General features: G+C 38.2%; 2 protein-coding genes across 2 annotated transcripts in view; one reads left to right on the top strand and one right to left on the bottom strand.

Moving 5' to 3' along the window:
• LOC102222706 (glycerophosphodiester phosphodiesterase domain-containing protein 5-like) overlaps positions 1 to 5,931 on the bottom strand; it is a 43,239-nt gene extending 37,308 nt beyond the window's left edge. Inside the window, exon 1 of the mRNA XM_005806706.2 lies at positions 5,668 to 5,931. The gene's annotated coding sequence lies outside the window, so the exon portion shown is untranslated. The remainder of the gene's footprint in view (positions 1 to 5,667) is intronic.
• Positions 492 to 13,116, top strand: acer3 (alkaline ceramidase 3). Its single transcript, XM_005806705.2, has 11 exons — positions 492 to 665; positions 6,973 to 7,083; positions 7,173 to 7,225; positions 7,334 to 7,386; positions 7,877 to 7,958; positions 8,051 to 8,086; positions 9,682 to 9,740; positions 9,832 to 9,933; positions 10,201 to 10,305; positions 10,374 to 10,419; positions 10,529 to 13,116. Exons 1-11 carry the CDS (start codon positions 563 to 565, stop codon positions 10,580 to 10,582), a joined length of 804 nt encoding a protein of 267 aa, XP_005806762.1. The 5' UTR covers positions 492 to 562; the 3' UTR covers positions 10,583 to 13,116.
• Positions 13,117 to 20,125: the final 7,009 nt, after the last annotated feature.

Here is a 20,125-nt window from a genome sequence, read left to right as displayed (position 1 = left end):
TATATGGCTAAACTACATACGGATACAGCTGTTCCAACGTGAAACTCCCCTAATTTTATTTTAATCTGAGAGAAAATAATATCTAGTAATGTTGCCGTTTTCACATTATTACATAAAAGCTTTATAACAAAATAAACTTTGAAACACCAAACGAAATCAACAACAGTTTGTATGTTTCAAACTACCCTCACATACGTCTAAATATTGCAAGTGTGGTAATAATACTTTAAAGTAAAAACTGTGCTATTAACTGGTTACTTTTGGTGTAGTTTTCATTTTTGTGTTCATGCCTAGATTTTTACTATTACTGTTTTCAACTAGTACGCGTCATATTATATTTTTAGAACCAAATGAATAAAATTTTTATTTTTTTTCGCAAATATCCTGACTGTACGCGCATGTTTTGCTGTGTTGTTGTTGTTTGCGGTGTTGCGGTCCAATTTAGCTGTTTTTATCTGCCAGTCCGTCTCGAGCTCCAGAGGAGGAGGGCTCGCGCGCACAGCTCGCGCTGTGATGGGACTACAAAAACCCGTTAGCGCCCTCCGCTTCCTCCTCTTCCATCATGGCTCCCTCGATAGACAGGCAAGGATACTGGGGGCGGCCGACCTCAACGCTGGAATGGTGCGAGGAGAATTATGTCGTCTCTTTCTACATCGCGGAGTTCTGTGAGTAAGACGTTTCTGTCCCTTTTACCGGAAAGCCGCGTGTCCGGGGGTTCATTTTTAAGAGACTTTTCGGCGGTAAGAGTCACACTGTACACGTACAGTCGCCCGTAATAACGTAAACATTGAGACTGGGCATGTACGGCTACACAACTGGAACAATTATTCAGCGTGTCTGAAATACCGCGTTAATTTCGGCTCTGTTTATATGCTAAGTGTTAGCATGTACGGCACCTGACCTGCCATAAAAACTGTATGGTAACAAGGGAAACAGAAACATATTGTGAATGTTGTGAACCTGCTCTCTGACGAATAGTTTTACTAAAGATCGATTCGTGCAGTGCAGCGACAGCTGGGTAATGTGATCATTAGCAAAATCCTAAAACATTTACCGTACTCTTTGTCACAACAGCTGTGTTGTATTTCAACCAGAGGTGGTTGTTAGCTATCTGGAGTCCTGGGCGAAACTAGCCAGGTTGCCCCCCTAAACCCCTCAATGCCCCTTTTCTTTGGTTTTCTTTTAATATTTACTTTAACTTATTTAAAGTCTAATTAAATCTTATTTCTACAATTAGTCCTTGTTTGTAAATTGATATAAGAAAAATCTCTCTAGCCATTTTATAAAAGTAAAAATCTTGAGACTCTTGACCTATAGCCCTGTTTGCAGTTTCTGTGGATGTGGTTGGTGAACTAATGCTAATAAATGTTTTAACCTCAAAGGTTTAAACTATTACTTGGTTTTGGCATTATGGGGTTCATGTATACATAAAGTTCTGGTTTAAAAAAAAAAGTGTACGGCATGTATTTCTAAGGTTTCATGCGTTTTGTACATATGTTTTAAAATGTATTGGTTTTTTTAGGGATTTTTCCATTCGACATTGTCTATTTTTAAACATGTAGTGTGGCTTAACAGAAAATGTACTTTGTTTTTGCTATAAGTATATCTTTGTAATAAGACATTTATAGGTAAATGAGATACATAAAATAAAAATATATTACTGCATTTGACTTCAGCGGACGTCCGACTAGTCAGGATTCGGTATCCACAGATTCATCTATTTGCAGATATGTACTTACTAATTAATTTTTAAACGGGTGCAGCTCCATCATTTCGCATTCCAGTAACACTAATTGGTACCCTCCAGTTCAGTAGGTGGCAGAAGCTAAGCTAAAGTTTGTTTACGAGCAGCAAACAGAAAGTATGGCAGAGCAAGTATAACCTCACCAGAAATTAGAGTTGGCTACTACGACTCACAACAGAGCAGATAGTTCATAAATTAAATTTATCATGCGTTTGTTAGGTAATTCCTTGGGCTCAATGTCTAAACCTGCCTCTGATTTTAAGTTAGTTAGGGTGCGTGATTCTCAGTCACATCTTTAAAGCTGATCAAACATTCCTTCAGCTCTGTTTGAGTCTTCTTGTTTGGTCTAACGACAAAAACTGGTTCCTCGAGCAACATTATCTAAGGTGTAAACAGTGCTCCTATCAGACCATTTAAACAGCTGCCGTGTCAGCAGGACGATGCAACGATATGGCAAAAGCTTCACTTTTACTCACACGCGCACAAACATCTCAGCAGCATTTAACATCCCAGGGATCGTTTATTTAAATAGCACTCGTCAATGCGTATATTGCGTATGAGAATAAAGAAAGGGAAAATAATGAGTTAAAATGTGCAGAGTTAATAGGTTGATCCAGGTAAACTGGTTTATGTCTGCCTGAAGCAACAACTTTTTTCAAAGAGAAGTCAGGCCAGCTGGGTCAGAGTTCAGACCTCCTTTGTAGCGACAATCAGCAGAATATCGCCGACAGGTTTTCTAAATCTTTACGCCACCAACAACACACCTGCTGAATACCAACAGTTGAGGCTTTTGTTTGCATAAATAACACACGCTGGCCCCACAGAGGTGGTGGTTGTCAGCTGCAGGAGAATGGCTTGGCATTTAAACGACCCTTGTTCAGGTTTCAGTGGCCGGAATGCGGCTTTGTTCCTGGAGCGGCCGGAACGTTCAGCCCACATCTGAGGCGTCACGTTAGTGGATTATCTCTGTGACGGCGGAGCGGAGCGAAGCGTGGCCGCTGTGAGGGACATCACAGCACACATGCCATTCAGATATTTGCACTTGTCGTTGAAATGTTTAAACAGCGCACCCACAGTGACGCGCTGCAGCGTGCTCAGGGTTTGTTCGCGTTTATTATCCGTTGCCTCAGAGCATGCATGCATTTTAAAATGGCACATGCCTTAACTTTTATGTTCAAATTCTGGGTCATCTCTGATTGTTTCCACAATTGGCGCCTCTCATTGCACCACTTTTGTCATTTCTTAAATTTTTAGGATTGATTATAAAGTTGAGCATGAAGTGAAACAACCACTAAAGGACTATTTTTGTTTCGCTCCCACTTTTTCCACATCAATTCCTAGTCTAATGTAAGGAAATGTTACATTAATGCAATAAATAATGTCTTTTAGATGGAGTTATTTCAGTCTAATCAGGCTGTCTTAGTTTGTAAAAGCTAGCTGACCCAAACAGCATGTACAATAAAAATTAGTGTGAATACTGTGTCAGACCAATTTCAATATATGGAGAATTAATTTGATTAATGCTGCGCTGTTACAAATTATTCATATTTTTTTATCACATTTAAATGTTTCAGATCTTTGAGCTAAATTTTGTATCAAAGATAACCTGAAAAAAACTAAAAGGCACTTTTAAAATGATGATTTAAATTTTGAAGACGGATTGCTCCTCTCAGTGAATCATAATTTAATCGTAACTAAACATTAAAAAACAAACAAACAAAATTAAGCTCCATTTCACCAGTTACTCCCTGATTATTTCTACATCTCTATGTCATTCTCTTATCTGAAGATAAAAAACAAACGGGATTGCAGACCTAATTCAGTCTGGAATTAGGACTGCAAAGACTTTGGGGTTTCAGTGAGCGCAAGTATCTGCAAACAGGGAGAACAGGTGGTAAGGGGGCGCTAACGCTTCCTTGTGGTACCAAAATCACTGAAGGCTCATCAACGACTCAACCAGGAAGTCACAGAAAACCCAGAACAACATCCACAGCAGGTCTTCCCAACCTGTTGTTAATATAGAACTTTTTCAGAAAATAATGGTCGCCTTGTTCCTTGCACTTCTGCACAGGAATTAGATTTCAGCGTTTAGCAGCTTATCCAGGCTTGCTCTAATTGCTACAATGAGCTGAATTCTACAACTTGCCTTTTTGCCATTATCCTTCTAGACGAGACTTAATTCCCTTCTAAGTCATGTTGCAAGCCTGAGCACATATAGAGTAGTTTTCTAGTTTTTTATCAATTCTGGGTGTGAAGGTTTGTGGACAACTTCCCATTAATTCTGCTCTCCAGCAGAAAATCATCAAGGAGAATATCCTGCCATCAGTTTTTGACCTTACGCTTATTATTGCAGGAGGATAATAATCTGAAGCACATCAGCAAAAACAAACAAGGAAAAAGAGATATTTCAGAGTAGCCTATTCATAGTAGAACTGGGTGATATTGCTTAAAAATAGAATATCCAAAATTTGATTTCCAATTTTTATCAAATTTTCTTGCTCGTTTTTTTTTTTTTTTGTTTTTTTTCTAAAAAAGTACAAATTACAGAAAATATCTTGGCTTTTAAACTGGCTTTAATTTCTATCCTTCCTTCTGTGAGTTGACCTGAGCACAGAGTTGAAATAAATAGACGCTGTCATAAAAAAAGATGGTGGTTCTTGGGTGAGCTAGCATCACTCTGAGCTGTGGAAATCCAAGGAGTTCATTGTTGATAAAAACAAAATCCAGATATTCCAAAAAGTTATATCTTCACAAACAGAAAATTTGATTAATTGATAAAAATCAATTTATCGCTCATGCCAAAGTCGAAGTCTGAAATAAATCTGACTGCGTTGCTGCGGTGTTGTTTGTGTTTTATATTTATCAGGTTCTCTTTATCGGAAATTGGAAATTGTTTGATGATGTGAAATATTTAACTGACAACAACAACAGCAAAAGAAAAATTGTCTGTTACTCAGCACTATAGATGATACATTTGTACATTTTTTATAAAAGTAAAAGCTGAAAAGTAATATTATATACTAGTAGTACCTAAGTGCATGGGTTAAACATCAGGGTTTCTCCCAGTGTATTATAAGCCTGGTGGGCCACCAGGCTTTCCTTGGGCCCCCACCAGGCTAAGCATTGCTTATTTAAGTCTTTTTAAAATGTTTGCATTTCTAAGGCTATACAGTTGGTGTTCAGGTATTAATCTTCCAATCATTCAATAACACATACTTATCAAGTGATATTTTCAAATTTTCTTGACAACTTGAAACATTTTTTAACTCAAAAACACGACGAACTGCTGGATGAATGACTGCCCCAGCACCTGATCACCGGGCTTAGCAAGTTTTCTGGGGGAAACCTTGAACATACATGACTGTGATTATTACTTAAATCACATTGCCTGTGGTTCTGATAATGTTAAAGCAGTACAACAAGCAGGTACAACACGGACACCAAGTCAGTCAAAGGTAATTCTACAACAAGAAGTGTAAGCACAGAAATAGATTGAAACCTTCCATATTGAGTTCTGTACCAGCCACATGTGCTACAGAATCAAACAGACCCATTGTCCCACTTAGGCGTGGACTGTGAAGCAAGTTCAACAAATGACGGTTCGTTATCTGACTGCTGTAAGCCTAATAAAAGCAACCCTCCTGAGTTGACCCAGGAAGGTGACTGCTTTGCCAACTCAGCAACTAGTTGTGTTCCCACTGAAAGGCAGCAGAGGCCCATTCAAGAGCGCTAAGAGGCTTAGAGGTGCCAAATTATTGCAGGAATCAGTGGATTCTGCAGGAAATTTGAACAAATAAACGTTGAAGGGTCTGATGCTTGATTGAGTCAGTGCTTATAACGTAGCATTCCTGTTTCATGCAGTGTTACAGAGCCATAAAAACATTATCTGTTTAGTCTTAGAAACAACGACAGGGTTATGTTACCTTAATGAGCCTCTGCTGGAGATAAACAGTTTGTTCTCCTTGATACGTCTGATGGTGCACCTGCGTTTTATTCAGGTCGTTGTTGCTTTGTCCGACTGGTGGAGTTTTGATAACGTCATCTAGTGGCGTCTGTTTTTATCTGCGGATGTTCATCATGAGCCGCATGTTTATGTTCACAGCAAGAACACAAAAGCTTACCAAGTAATTTTGGTTTGGTTTCCAGTACACTTGAAATAAGATAAAACTCACTTATAGATAACTTTTTACCAAGATAGAGGAACTTGTTTTAAGTCGATGATTGCTTAATATTGATGAAAAAGTACTTGTTCCATTGGCAGATTATTTCACTTACATCATGGGAAAAAATATCTCGTTATAAGTGAAATAAGCTGCTAACTGAACAAGTACTTTTTCGTCAATCTTAAGGAATTACAGTATTTACTCAAACAAACTCCCAAGAAGTTACTCTTTCAAAAAAAAAGTAACTTTTTCTACTGAAAAAGCTACTTGAATGTTAGTTTTGTCTTATTTCAAGTGTACTGAGATATTTGCAGTAGAAACAAAACCAAAAATACTTGGTAGGATTTTGTGGTGTTGAGCTGTTTAGAATTTGATATTTAGTCAGGCCACATGCATTTATAGTGTTGCAAAGGAACTTTGTAAAGCAACAGATTGGCCATACTAGAAGTTTGATAAAGTTGGATATCTTTGTCATCTTTTATCTGAACTTCAACTTAAAAATAAACCTGTGAAGTTAAAAGAAGTGATAGAAAATGCAAATATTTGGCCAACTTGAGTCAAATTAGGAATCAACAGGTCAGACATTCAAAGAAAACAGGAACTCTGATTAGACCAGGAAAAGCCTGAACGTGGTGGAAACCTAATTAGTAACCTTGGAAACCGGATTGAACACATCCTGTTTTGTACTGTGGGCCCTTTTTAAACCAACAGGAAGACTTTAAACAAAGCAGGAGTAGAGTACCATCTAGAACAGGGGTGGGCAATCCTGGTCCTCGAGGGCCAGTGTCCTGCAACTCTTAGATGTCTCCCTGATCCAACACACTTGAATCCAACAGCTGAATCACCTCCTAAGTGCAGTCAAGTTCTCCAGAGTCCTGCTAATGACCTCATTATTTGACTCAGGTGTGTTGAAGTAGAGACACATCTAAAATTTGCAGGAGACTGACCCTCGAGGCCTGGAGTTGCCCACCCCTGATCTAGAAGTAGCAGCTCAACAATAGAAGTAGTTGCAGATGTTTCAATCTAAAGTCAGAACCACTGACTTGTTTTCTTCTGTTTGAACAGGGAACACTGTCAGCAACCTGATAATGATTCTTCCTCCCATATATGGAGCCGTCCAGACGTTCCGGGACGGCCTGGAGTTTCGTTATATCTGCTCGTTTCTTGGTCTTTCAGGTGAGCCGATGCTTCTGCTGGTCACGCCGCTCATACAACAGGATGTTAAAACGTCTTTCCGTTTTTTTCTGTGTGTCCGCGGGACGCAGCCGTAGGTGTCGGTTCCTGGTGCTTCCACATGACGCTGCTGTATGAGATGCAGGTGGGATACTCAGCCGTTTCATCCTCTCACACTCCAGACATCCACAGACAAGCTTTCTTGTTCTCAATATTATATTATTATTTATGCTTCCTTTCTGCTCTTTTGCAGCTGCTGGACGAGTTGCCAATGATTTACAGTACATGTGTGTTTGTGTACTGTCTGTAAGTGGTTCAGATTTTATTTAATTTTCTTCTTTTGGTGCATTTAAGGTCCTTTACCGATGAGTTGGTTTTGAAAGGTGGTCTAAAATACTCAGTAACATTTTATGTAAATGAATTATTAGGGTTAGCAATAATTCTGCTACAGAAAGAAATACATAATTTTTAGTGTTTTTCCTGATTGAATATATGTTCTCTAATTAAATTAGAGTTTTTTCTAATTGTTTCCCTTGTTTTGCTACTGCAGTAAAAAAGGATTTCATTTAAGTTCATTTTTATTTTTACCAAGGCAGCCAATTTGTCCACGCCTGTATAATGTGACACAGGGCTGTAAAAAGACCTGTTGAATCCAATTTCAAGTGAATGCCTCACTGCTACAGGGAACTACAATGTTCCAGCCATGTGTGTACTTCATGAACCACTTTCTTTCAGCGTCACTTTTTTACGCAGCTTAAGCTGAAGCTAAAAGACGGGACATATTTCTTTTGTTCAGGTACGAGTGCTTCAAGCAAGAGAACAGCATCAGTGTGTTTCCTATCGTGTTGTTGATAATCTTCAGCGTCTCGGTCACATTGGTGAGTGCCTGCAAGTACTTTAAAAGTTGCTTACTGTAAACATAGTAAACAAAAACAGTCATATCCTCTCGTTCTTTGTATATCTTGTTCAGGTGTACCTACAGTGGAAAGAGCCAGTGTTTCACCAGGTAAGGTGTTTATCTGCCCTTGTTTGCTAGCAGGGTGCAGTAGGTCACCTTTAACTTATGTAAACACTGGACCCGCCCACACAGCAGGCGCGCTCTAGATGGTAGATGCTGATTGGTAGGCAGTATATACACGGTTCAGTGCATTTTTGGTATTCTTCCATCATAAGAACTTTTTTTTTTTTTTTACTTTGTTTTAATTTGTTTGCTTTTCTTATGTTTACGAACTTCAAAGAGTAGCTACTACAGAACTGACTGGAGATTTGGTTTGATTATTTTCAATAATATAGGTAGATTCAGTCTCTGGATCAATTGCACAACATTAAAACCACCTGAAAATGGTCAAGGTTATTTAGGAATTTTTATCTTGGACTTAGTTGGTAGTTGAAAATACAAACGTTTAAATCCCCTTGGAGTAACTCCTTATTGTGGCAATACGGAGTTAAGCAATTGATGGGTAAAATCAAAATTTGTTTGATAATTTCCATTCTAATGATTTGTATATTTTTGAAGGACAGGTTTGTGTATATATTATTTATTAGTCTTTGAAAGGGCAAACTTGCATTACTATTTCATTATTGATATATTACTTGAAAATGCTCCCAAAACAACAATATTATTATTTATAGCAATAATTATTGCGACAATTTGTCATCCAGCAAAATTTGTTAGCGTCACAGGCCAACTTTGGAGTTGTTTTAAATATGTAGACAATCCACTACCTGAGTTGTCTGTTGGGATTGCCCCGCTCCTCTGGTTCACCGGGGTTGTTCTGTGTGCACTAAGTTCTTCCATTTAGGTCCCTACTGCTTCTACAAACGACCTTGTCACTTAAAAAAAAACACTCAACCAATTTTTGGCAATAAATTAATGTTTTTTAGGGTTTCAAACATTACCTGTTTCAAAAACCTCTGGAATGTAATGTCACAAATGAGCAGGCGCTGCTCCTCTGATCCCAGCGCAGCCCAGCCTGTTACTTGGCAACCCCAGCAGCACCGTCCGTCACCAAGAAACCGCACCTGGGCTGCTAGAAAATACAAGAGTTTTATTTTTGACGTACCATCCAGAAACTGCTTGCTGGATTCTTGTTGATTGTGCAGGAGGCTCCACCTCTGCTTTTCAAAGATGCACGGTTGCATAACAGTTCATCTGTTTGCAGCCGTTTTCACGTAAAAGCTTAAAGATTGAGTTGGGCGGCGTGGCCAGCAGGAGCTAATTTGGATTTACACGTTAATCTGGTTTTTCTGACCTTTGTAAAAAAAAAATTAAAGCTAATTTTAAAACTTTTTTTCTTATAAATACAGAAGTAAACAAATTGCTTAGTTTTTTTGCCTTCCAGGCCAGGTGATGCACTTTCCTGAACTGGTGTTACTTACATTCCTCCACCAATTAGTCTGCAGGATATTTATTTACCCAGTAAGCAGAAGTGAAACTGCTGACACTTTGGTTTTTCCTTTCACACTTTCAGTAAGCCAAATGAAAACACATTAAAAAGACGGTTTTCTCCCCAGCAAAACTTCTCTTGGCGTAACTCTTTAAACTGTAGCAAACATTTGCTTATGGACTGTTTTAGATCTAAGTACGGATCCTCTTTTCAGGTCATGTATGGTGCCCTGGTAGCGTGCCTGGTGATGCGTTCTGTCTTCATTGTTACCTGGTAAGTAACACCAGTCATGTGAAGGGAATAGTTCAGACGTATTCAATAAAGCGGCGTCCTGATGAAAGGCTGTTCGGCCCTGTGTTTTCAGGGTGTACCCGTGGCTCAGGGGCCTGTGTTACACCTCTTTAGGGATCTTTATGTTGGGATTCCTGCTGTGGAACATCGACAACATTTTCTGTGACTCGTTAAGGTGAGCAGAACAGAAGAAGGTGAGCAAAGTTAGAGTTTTAGGAATGTCATGTTGACAGTAAAAAAAGACAAGTGAAATATCACAGATTTCATCAAATTGATCACTTAGATGTAAAAGAATAGTAATTTTTTTTTGAAAAATATCCAAGATGTGTAGACATTTTTAAGATTATAAATTAAACTGAGTAAAATTCTTTTGGATATATTTGTTGATCAGAGTTGATAAAATTGCCTGAAAGAGTAGGGTTTTTTCCTTTTCCTAACCCAGAGCCAGTAGACAAGTGCTGCCCCCTGGTGTTGGAGTGGTGACACAATTCCATGCTTGGTGGCATATTTTCACGGGTCTTGGTTCCTACCTGCACATTCTCTTCAGGTAAGATCCTTAGTCTGTGTCAGCAAAGTGCTCGGTTATGATGACTTACGATGCCTGCATCCCTCCAGCTTGCAGATCAGATCCACCTACCTCAAGTATAGACCAAAAGTGAAGGTATGCCAATATTGTTACTTTTCTGGGATAATCTTTGAAGAGATTATGAAATGTTTGTAGCTTGACACTCTTGAGTCCTCACCTGTTGCTGGATGTTCCCTTTGTTCAGTTTCTGTGTGGCGTCTGGCCCACTTTGCACATTGAACCACAGAAGACGAGCTGAAGTGAGAAGATGAGGAGCAGCTTAAGGATGGTGACTGCCGAACCAGGCACTGGTGGCAGAAACCTGCCTGTGTCACCTTGCTACTGCTGGGAACTTGGCCCACAGGCAAGCAGCTGGTGTTCCACAGGGCACCAACCTAGGGACCATTTGGTTCTGAGCTGTGGAAAATGACTAAGTATAGCACTGAATTATTTCAAGAAACTGAAGATTCTTTCCATTGATTATAATTTATTAGATTTGTATGTTTAGGAGATAGGCACCAGCACCCCTGCTGACCCCACTAGGAACAAGGGTGTACAGAAAATGGATGGATGGATGAATAGTATGTTTAAGTTATTTTTAAGTGGGTAGTTTCTTTTTTTCTCTATTTTTTTTTTTCAACCATTTTCAGTGAGTGAATGATTCAGCCCACTTTAGTGGCAATTATATAAGGAGTTATAAAGGTTTCATTGTAAAATTAATTGAACAGCTGTAATTAATTCAGTTTATGACCAATCAAGTAAATAATCAAATATGAGCCAAAATATATTTATGGCCCCATTCAAATGAGATAATATCATTGCTTAGGCTTAGTTTCTTAAGAATCTAAATCAGTTTATTGTATAGTTTTAGAAAAGAAACTTAAAGTGCAAGTGACTGTGTTTTAATCTAATGAGGAAAGTAAAAATTCAAATTTTACTTGAATTTTCCACAAACTTACATGCCATAACTGGAATTCAGATGAAGGTTTTTTTTCTTTTTAATCCTAATTAACTTTATTGCCAAAGTTGCACATGTTCGCTTGTATTTAGTTGTGATCCAATGTGTGAAATGTATTACTGGTTTACCTTGCAATGTTTTAATGAAAGCTTGTACACTGAATTGTAGCATTCAGGCTCACAATAAGAAACAATAACATATAGCTACATACAGTTATGTATTAACTTGGGATGTCCTGATCAGGATGTTTGTTCCCAATACCAAACCAATCGTTTAATAACGATCAGCAGATTCTGACGACATGTCACCCAAAATGTGCAGTTTCATCATTTCTTAGTAGCAAATTTATTCCGTTTTGATTCGTCTTGTTGATTATTTCCATCTGCTGACAGAGACAGACAGGAAGCTGCTACAGTCTCTATCTGTTTGTGAATATTAATATAAACAGAAAACCAAGATCTGATGAACAGGTTAGAGGATGCAAACTATATTGCTGCACATTACCTGCATCAAATATAGTCATGCATTCCTAGAGGTACAGCTGGCATAAAATTCTTCAGGAACTCCAAAAACTGTCATTTCTAACACTGCCATAATCAGAAATATGTAATATCTGGATCCGATTGGGACATCCCTTGTAGAAAATGAATGAGGTGCATTATTTTAGCAGGAAAATAGCTAATTTTCCATTAGCAATGAGATCAATCAGTGCATTTTACTCACTTTATATAAACAAACTCAAAAGTTTTTATACAGTCTAACATTGCCCCGTGCTTAGTTACCACAACAACGCTTCTAAAGACCGTCGACCATAGTCAAAATCCAATTATTAAAACTGAACAAGATTTCACTTTTATCACAAGCCTGAGCAGCATTTACTAAAAGAGAGACAAGAAATCTCATCACATGACTGAACGCAACACTTTAACATCACTGACTGTGCTGCATTTTACTTCAAACACTTATTTATTGCATTCTTTTCTGTTATTTATTGCTTTTAGTCATCACAGCTCATCCAGATGACTGCACAGAGGAGTATGAGTAGTTTGTGATTCAACCACTGGATGGCGCACCTTTCCAGCTCATTGCGGAACATGCGGTCTAAAACCTTCCTACTGCAGAACCGCAGGAATCGTTGCCTCTGCTTTCATGTCTTAGATTTTGTGTTCAACTAAGGGCTTTTAGTGTTTTTTGTTACTGTGAAGCGGTGCAGACGCATTAGCATCAAAAACTGAACATCTGGAATATGCACATTTTAGCCATTAGGATCTACGTTTGTGTAATCTGAGGCAGCACACGACGCATCACTTCGTTCTTCACGATACACACATGCAGTTGGGTTTTTTCAGTGTTAAAAACATCCATAAGCACAATATATGAAACATAAGTATTAGCCTCCTCCAGGTGTCTTTGTGAATCTTTGCTCTGTGTTATCTCAAAGTCACTGCTCATCAGTAAGAACTGAGCAGATCTCAGAGAGGGTGCCTTATTGTTATCACTGCAGTGTAACCCAAGTTGCCTTGATATTTGTGATAAACCTCTCATTTCATCCGGTGTATTCGCCCTTCCCCTCCGTTATCAGCCACTGACGCCTCAGAAGGACCAACGTTTACGGCTTTAAATGTTAAGTCTGTGCCTGACTCTTTGGCCTCCCATCCAGATCACGTGTGGAACTTCCACTCTGTTCCGTGTACATTTTGCCTGTATAAAGATCTCATCCTGTAACGGTTTCTGTGTTTATGGCCAGAACCCCAAACTCTGCCAACAGTTTTGTTGTAATTTGATCAGTCTTTGTTGATGTCAAATAAAGAATATTGTGTCAAACTCTCTTGAAATCCTGTGACTCGAGTTGTTGGGCGCCTTACAGGAGATATTGCAATGGTGGTTACCCAACGTTGGATGTTGGTAGTGATTTCACAGTGGATAGCAAAAAACAGGAAGTATTTGCAGAAACTCTATATAGCAAAAAACACTTCCACTCAAAACGTTGCAGCTAAAGCAGGACTGAGGTGACCTAAAGAGATTACAGCGCCTTGGTGTAACTGGGAAGTAGATGAATGATTCATAGTTTTCAGGTTATTTTTCCAAATGCAGAAATGATTAGTATGACTTTTGTATTCATCTCTCTTAGCCAATATTATGTAGAGTCATATTTTGTTGCCGTTACAGCTACCGGTTTTGTAGTTTGTCGGATCGGAAGCATAAATGTGAACATAAATTGCCACCGATTCTCGGTTCGATACTGATGGGCCATTTTAACACATGTTTAAATATGCTTTGATCTAGAGCAAAACACATCCACCTAAATGGCTTGTGGTCAACTTTAATCGGACTTCTTATGTCGTTTTCTCTTGATAACTCTCTTAGTGACACTTTTCCATAAAAGCCAGATTTGTGTCGTGCACAATTAGACTGTCGGCAGAATCACAAAAATCCCAATAAAATGATGTTTGTGTTTGAGACAGAATGTAAACAAAGCGTAAGTGGCAGTAGCTGTTTCCATTACAAATGTGTCCAAATTTTTATCTATGTTCTGCTATTGTTGAAAAAACATAACTGCAATTGTTGTGTTTCCATTAAACAAAAAATTAAATTAAAATTGCACATGAAGAGGCTTGTTCACGCGATAAGTCAAGACAAATCATGGTAGTAATGGATGTAATCAGTTAACCTTCATAATTCACTCATCATCTATCAGCCATCAGATTATCACATTATTCAGGCGTTGAAGAGATTTGGAAGCGCTTAATAATAATAGCGGAAATTGTAGTCAATGGAGCGTTTCGATAAAACCGTTTTAACAACAAAATAAATTATTCTCCCCTCGCCCCCACAACCACACCGAAATTGGCCACATTTATTTTAATCCTATCAATTTGCGCAATTTTATTCTTAATGGAAACACAGCTGCTGCTGCTGTCCTCCGGTTCTGAAGCAAACTGAGGACTCATTCCTGAACCCAACAAGTTGTTTGTGTTGGATACCGCCCTACACGTCCCTCCCTCCCCCGCAGTCCAAATCCCACTTTGTTGCTTTAGTCATCGAGTCCTTTTATTGATCCATCTGCTGCCCACAATTTCTTGAGATTAAATGAGTGTAGCGCCTTTGGCACACTGACCTTGTGCCAGAGTTGATATCACATCTGGCGCCTAATAAAATGCAACCTGGTTCTTGTTAATAATAGGTATTGTTTTTAAAGGTGAAGGTTCAGAGGAAGGTTCAGTCACCAAGTTGACTTTAATGTTGGATGAAATGGAGGAAACCTGCCTGGTTTGGAGCGCATCCCTTAATTATTGACCCTCAAACATGATGCGCAACATTCAGAGAGCACAGCGGAGGCTGTCGGCTTCTGCTGGCAAAGTACCAAGCTTTTCAAGAGGAACAAGTACAGACAGAATAATTACAACAGCCATACGTTTCAGCACATTCCTCCAGGGGTGTTAGCCGTAAGCTGTGTTGTGTAAAAGGTCGACAGTCAGTGTTATTTTTTTTTTCCTTGGCGTTATTAAAGACGGCAACGTCCTTCCACGATCGTTCCAGTTTGTTGTACACAGGTCCAGCCGTGGCCCACGCCGAGTGTATTTACTCCTTCCAGTAAAACAGCATGAATCAGAAACCGAACAGCTGTTACACCAGACGGGTCTCAGAATAACAGAGCACATTAACACTTTGTTTTTCAATTTAAATTACTGACATTTTCAGTAAGTCTTTCTTTAAAAAAAATAATCTAATCCTGAGATTTGTTCTATTTTAATGTATGGAAGTTTTTGTATTGAACAGAAAACACCAGCTATGAACTTTCACTCATGGAAGTGAGTGAGCTTTTGAAATGATTAATAAGCCTCAAGCTTTGATTAATGTGTTTTAATTATGAAAACATAACCTTCTTTAACCATCCAATTTACACAATCGGACTTTCCAAAACATTGAATGTGAAAGCATGATGTATGACATAGTTTTATTTACATAAATAGTTTATTTACATTCAAAGCCTATCTGTTTTCAAAAAAAATAATAAATGAATTTGACATATTGGCTGTTGAACATAGCATGGCTTGCGTGTTTCCCAAGCTCAATTCTGATTGGCTGATCAGGTCCTCGTGACGACTCCTTCCCCTGGCTGCAGGTTTCCAAACTGAGGACCTGCCGGGACTCCCAGCAGACTAAACCGTAGCCAGGGGAATCCAAATGGTTTTCAGACAGAAGAACCACCCAGCGTTCAGTTAGCAGAGTTGCCCCAGTGTAAGAACTGGGGCAAAGATACAGACTTGTACTGGACTGAGAAAATATAAAATACCAAAATGTATTGACTCATATTGTAAAGACTCACTATGTTTGTCGTAGGATAGCAATTCTGTTGCAAGATGCCGAAGATTGACAGGTGGCTTAGAATTTTTGTATTTTTCTCCCTTTTTTCCCTCCACCAAACTTTCCGCCTTTGGTATTTGTGTAGAAATGCATGCTGTTATTTATTAGCTTTTGTGTGTGTGTATCTTTTTTTATATATAAATGACTTAGGCAGTAAACCTTAGTGTGTTTACTAAAAGCTAGATCCTTTATCTCTATAAAATCTTTGTTTTTCATTCCAATACTGATAAATCTTTATGAATGTCCTTGCTTCTTTAAATCTGTGATGGGGTTCACTAAGAATGTATCCCTCGGACTGAGTTTAGATTTCTGCTCAGGTGTGTTATGAAAGTGCATATTTATGCACACTAACACAATGTGGAGTAGAGTATCACTCATAAGCCATCTAGAAATATCATTAGAGAGTAATAGCAAGAAACATTAGAGTAATTTTCACTCATCATCCAGCTATTGAGAAACAACAGCACTTCATTCTCAGAATGTTGTTAGAGTACTCTCTTGTTTTGGCCTGAAGGGAGCTGGGGAAGATTTTATGACTCAGTGTCAGGATGTGTGTCCTGATGCAAGCTTTTCCCTCCTTCCCCTCGGTGACTACTGTACTTGACTCAGAATCGGTGCCAGCACCTGAATAATGAACATGTTCAGGAATAAAGAGCGTAGGAGTCGTGCAGGTCGGCGTCTTACACACACAAGTGGATTAATCCGGGTGAGACCTGTTGGATGACTCATGTTGGGAATCCCTACCTTTCAGCTGAATGAAAACACTTCAGTTTACGTTCACGCAGTTGACACACTGTTTCCAAGGTGCTGCCTGTTAGTCAACGGATCGTTGATCTGGATCCATTTATTTTAGCGTTTGTAGGGTTTTACTACCAATGAGAAAATTCCATTGTCTCTTTTTGTTCTGTTTTTCTTCGTTTAAGCATCTATTGTTGGATGTTACAGTATGTATCGTGTGGTTAGTGCATTATGTGTTTTTGTCAACTGCATCTCTCAAAAGGTCTGCCTGCGTCACACCTTAATATACTCAAATAAAAGTTTGAGTCATAGCCTAAAGTCCGACACTCATTCTGTGCTGTTGATAGAATTGATAGATACTAGCGTGATAAAATTTATACTTTTTTTAAAGTAGTATCTATTTGTCCTTTGATTGCTCAAATTTCCTCAGAGTTCATGCCAGTGAACATTTAGGAATTAAAAAGCTAAACATAAAGGGTTTATATTTTCAGTTTGAGAGCAGGATTTCACACCTTTGTAAGGTTTGCACTAAAAAGTGTCTGCTTTCTTTCAGATACAATCTGAAAGTATTAGCACCAGAGGCAAAAGCAAAGGTTTTTTTAGTTTTGTGTAAAGATAAATACCTCAAACCTGGTATGTGAATAAAACTGAATTTTAACCATTGAAGGAAAATAGTTTTTCCTGCTGAGATTACGGCCATATTTAAGTTGACTCACCAAATTATAAATTATTCAGTGATGATTTTTTTTTTTTAAGTATTGGTATCTGTATTATTTTCAGCAATACTGCCCATGTATTTACTTGGTATTGCATCGATACCGAAATTATTCTATGTCCATAACATCCACACATTACATCCATCCAAAATAGAGAAGTACATCCTATATATATAATTTATTTTTATTGTATTTTTTTTACTCCACGCGTGAATATTGTGCAACAGTATACTTAAATCCTTTGGTTAAGAAACTAAGTTTGCTATGTGCCTAGAGGACACTAATGATGATTTACGTGATAAATAAAATTGATCTGGTCAGAAATCTAACTGATGTAAGTTAATTTGTGGGAAAATGATATAAAAGTTTGTCCTGAGTTATTACAAACAGAGTCAGAAGGATCCAGAGGCTTTTAATGCTGGTATAGATCATCATGTGGATGGTGTAGTCAGATTTTCCCACCATACAATGAAGCATTCTCTATGCAAACACTATGTTAGTGTTTTCATATGTTGTAAATACTCATTTTGTAAATGTTTTTTTTTTAATTATCCTACTCAGTTGCGCATTTCTTTGGATCGTAGTATTCTGTTTTTTTATAACTGCACAGTTTTTTATGTTAGAATTTCCTCTGACCATACAATACATTATATTTTTATATATGTCTTTTAATACTTATGTTTGCGTGAACCTACATGCCTCGATGTCCTGTCACTTTCCTCCTGCTACGCCTGAATTTCCCCTCAATTCTATAATTTGCTACAGAAAAGAACAAACTTGCATCACTGTGGAAGCTAAAGGGATAAGGATGTGGTTTCCTGTTTAAACCTTGTGGCTTCATGCTGCCTGCACTGAACAACCAGCTCATTATGTGACGTCTGTGAGTTGCCCAGCTGTTATTTTAAAAACCAAAGAAACCAAACTCAAACAACTGCAAAGTAGTTAAACAGACATACCAGAGTTCTGGGTTCTAGTTTTGCATGAAGAGGTAAGCGTACAGTTAGTAATGTAAAGTCATATTTTAATTAAGAGTGAGGATTCCTTCAATGGCAAGCTCTGACAAGTTTAACTTAACTCATAAAACACAGAGGATAAGGTCATGAACTTTTTCTCTTGGGTAATTGGGTTGTTTTAGTTTTATCTGTTTGTAGTTTTAGTTATGCTCATATTATTTCTCTCTGTTGTTTTTAGCTTAGTGTGTTCTTACTTTTTCTTTGTTATTGTCATTTGCTTCCTGTTAATTAGTCTCATCCCCTCAGCCTGCCTGTTTGCCCTCTGATTCTCCTTCACACCTGCGACCTGGTCCAATCAGCCGTCTGTATCCTTTCCAGTAATCAGGACTCTCATCATTTAAGGTCCCTGAACGTGTAGCCTGGACTTTATAAAAAGTCACATTATTTAAAAAATATACTATTTTACACATGGAATCGATTTCTGGAAAAGTTTTCATCCATATGAACCAGCACAAATATGTCCCTGAGTGTTGTTGGAAACATGCCCTACCCCTAGGTGGCAGTGCGGGGACCCATGTCAGCCAATCAGATTGCTTCAAATCAACCACAACGTCCTGTAAGGAATGGGCTCTGTGCCATACGTCACCTTCCGTGTTGTTGCTGTTTTTTTTTGTTGTTTTTTTATCCGTCGTTGACGGGGTTCTTCTTCTTCTTCTTCTTCTTCTTCTTCTTCTTCTTGGATTTATTGGCGGTTGGCAACAAACTTTTAGTAGCATTACCGCCACTTACTGGTATGGAGTCTGGTTCATAATGGTCTATCTATTTATATATATATAAACTACTAATAATAATAATAATAAATACATAAATATATCCTACCTATACATATAAATATTTATACCTATCTATACTCATACACACACGCATACATACTTATATATAACATTATATTCTACCCACCATCATGCACCCATTCACAAACACACCTACTATAATCAAATTCTATGAAATAATTTAGTTTTCTTTAGAAATCGAATAACTATTTGTATATGTTTACTCCCCAAATTCTTCCTCAGAATATCTAATAAATTAACCTTTTCCTTAATACATTCAAACTCTCTTCTTATATATGTTCTCTCTCGTTCATACTTATGGCATTCCAATATAACATGTTCTATTGTTTCATATTTTTCACAGTAATCACATTTGCCAGTAGTATGCTTTTGTATTTTAAAAAATGTATAATTAAGTCCTGTATGTCCAAATCTTAACCTTGTTATCACTCTTTCCTCCTTTCTATTTCGTCTTCCATTTCTTCTTTCTCCTACCATCCTCTGAATTTTATAAAACCATCTTCCTGTTTTTCCTTCGTCATTGACGGGGGTTGCTGTCATGATTGGGTTTTTAGTCCTTAGTATTTATCGTCATCCCCACCACCTGCGCGTAATTGACGCAGCTGTTTTTGTTTTCTTGATTTCTCTGAGCATATTTAAATTCATGTGTCTGTTTTGTTGTGGGATCCTCCGTGTTGCTCATGCCTGCATCGTTATATGAGGAAGTTGCTAGTTTACAGAAATAAAACATCTGATTACTGCTGATCTGGGCTTGGCTGGACTTTCCTCTCACTAATGATGACGAGTCCTGTCACACATGTGCACATCTATGTGCATGAGGTCCAATGTCCCCACGCACGAATAACTCCAGTCACTTGGCTGGATGAGGAAAAGTGATTGTCCTCTCATCGCACAAGTTCCATAGGAAATGAATGGAGGGACATTTCTAAATTAAGATAAGATAAGATAAATCTTTATTGTCATTGTCACAAGGACAACGAAATTCAAAGGGTGCCATCAGTCGGTGCACATGCCCAAAAACAAAAAATTAACGTTTAAAATGAAACGTCTTCCTTTAAAACTTTATACATATAAAACTGAGAAGCTTTCAAAAAGAATAAAGCATTTTTTGAAAACATGCATACAGTAGCGGTTCATAGATGGGCAATATGGGCAGTTGCCCAGGGTGACATCAGAAAGGGGCGGAGTGCCCAGGAGCTAGAAAATGAAATCTTA

The sequence above is a fragment of the Xiphophorus maculatus genome, chromosome 11 (assembly GCF_002775205.1).
Source record: "Xiphophorus maculatus strain JP 163 A chromosome 11, X_maculatus-5.0-male, whole genome shotgun sequence".
Lineage (NCBI taxonomy): Eukaryota > Metazoa > Chordata > Actinopteri > Cyprinodontiformes > Poeciliidae > Xiphophorus > Xiphophorus maculatus.
Note: the sequence above shows the minus strand (reverse complement) of the source record. Positions and strands in the feature narration are given on the sequence as shown.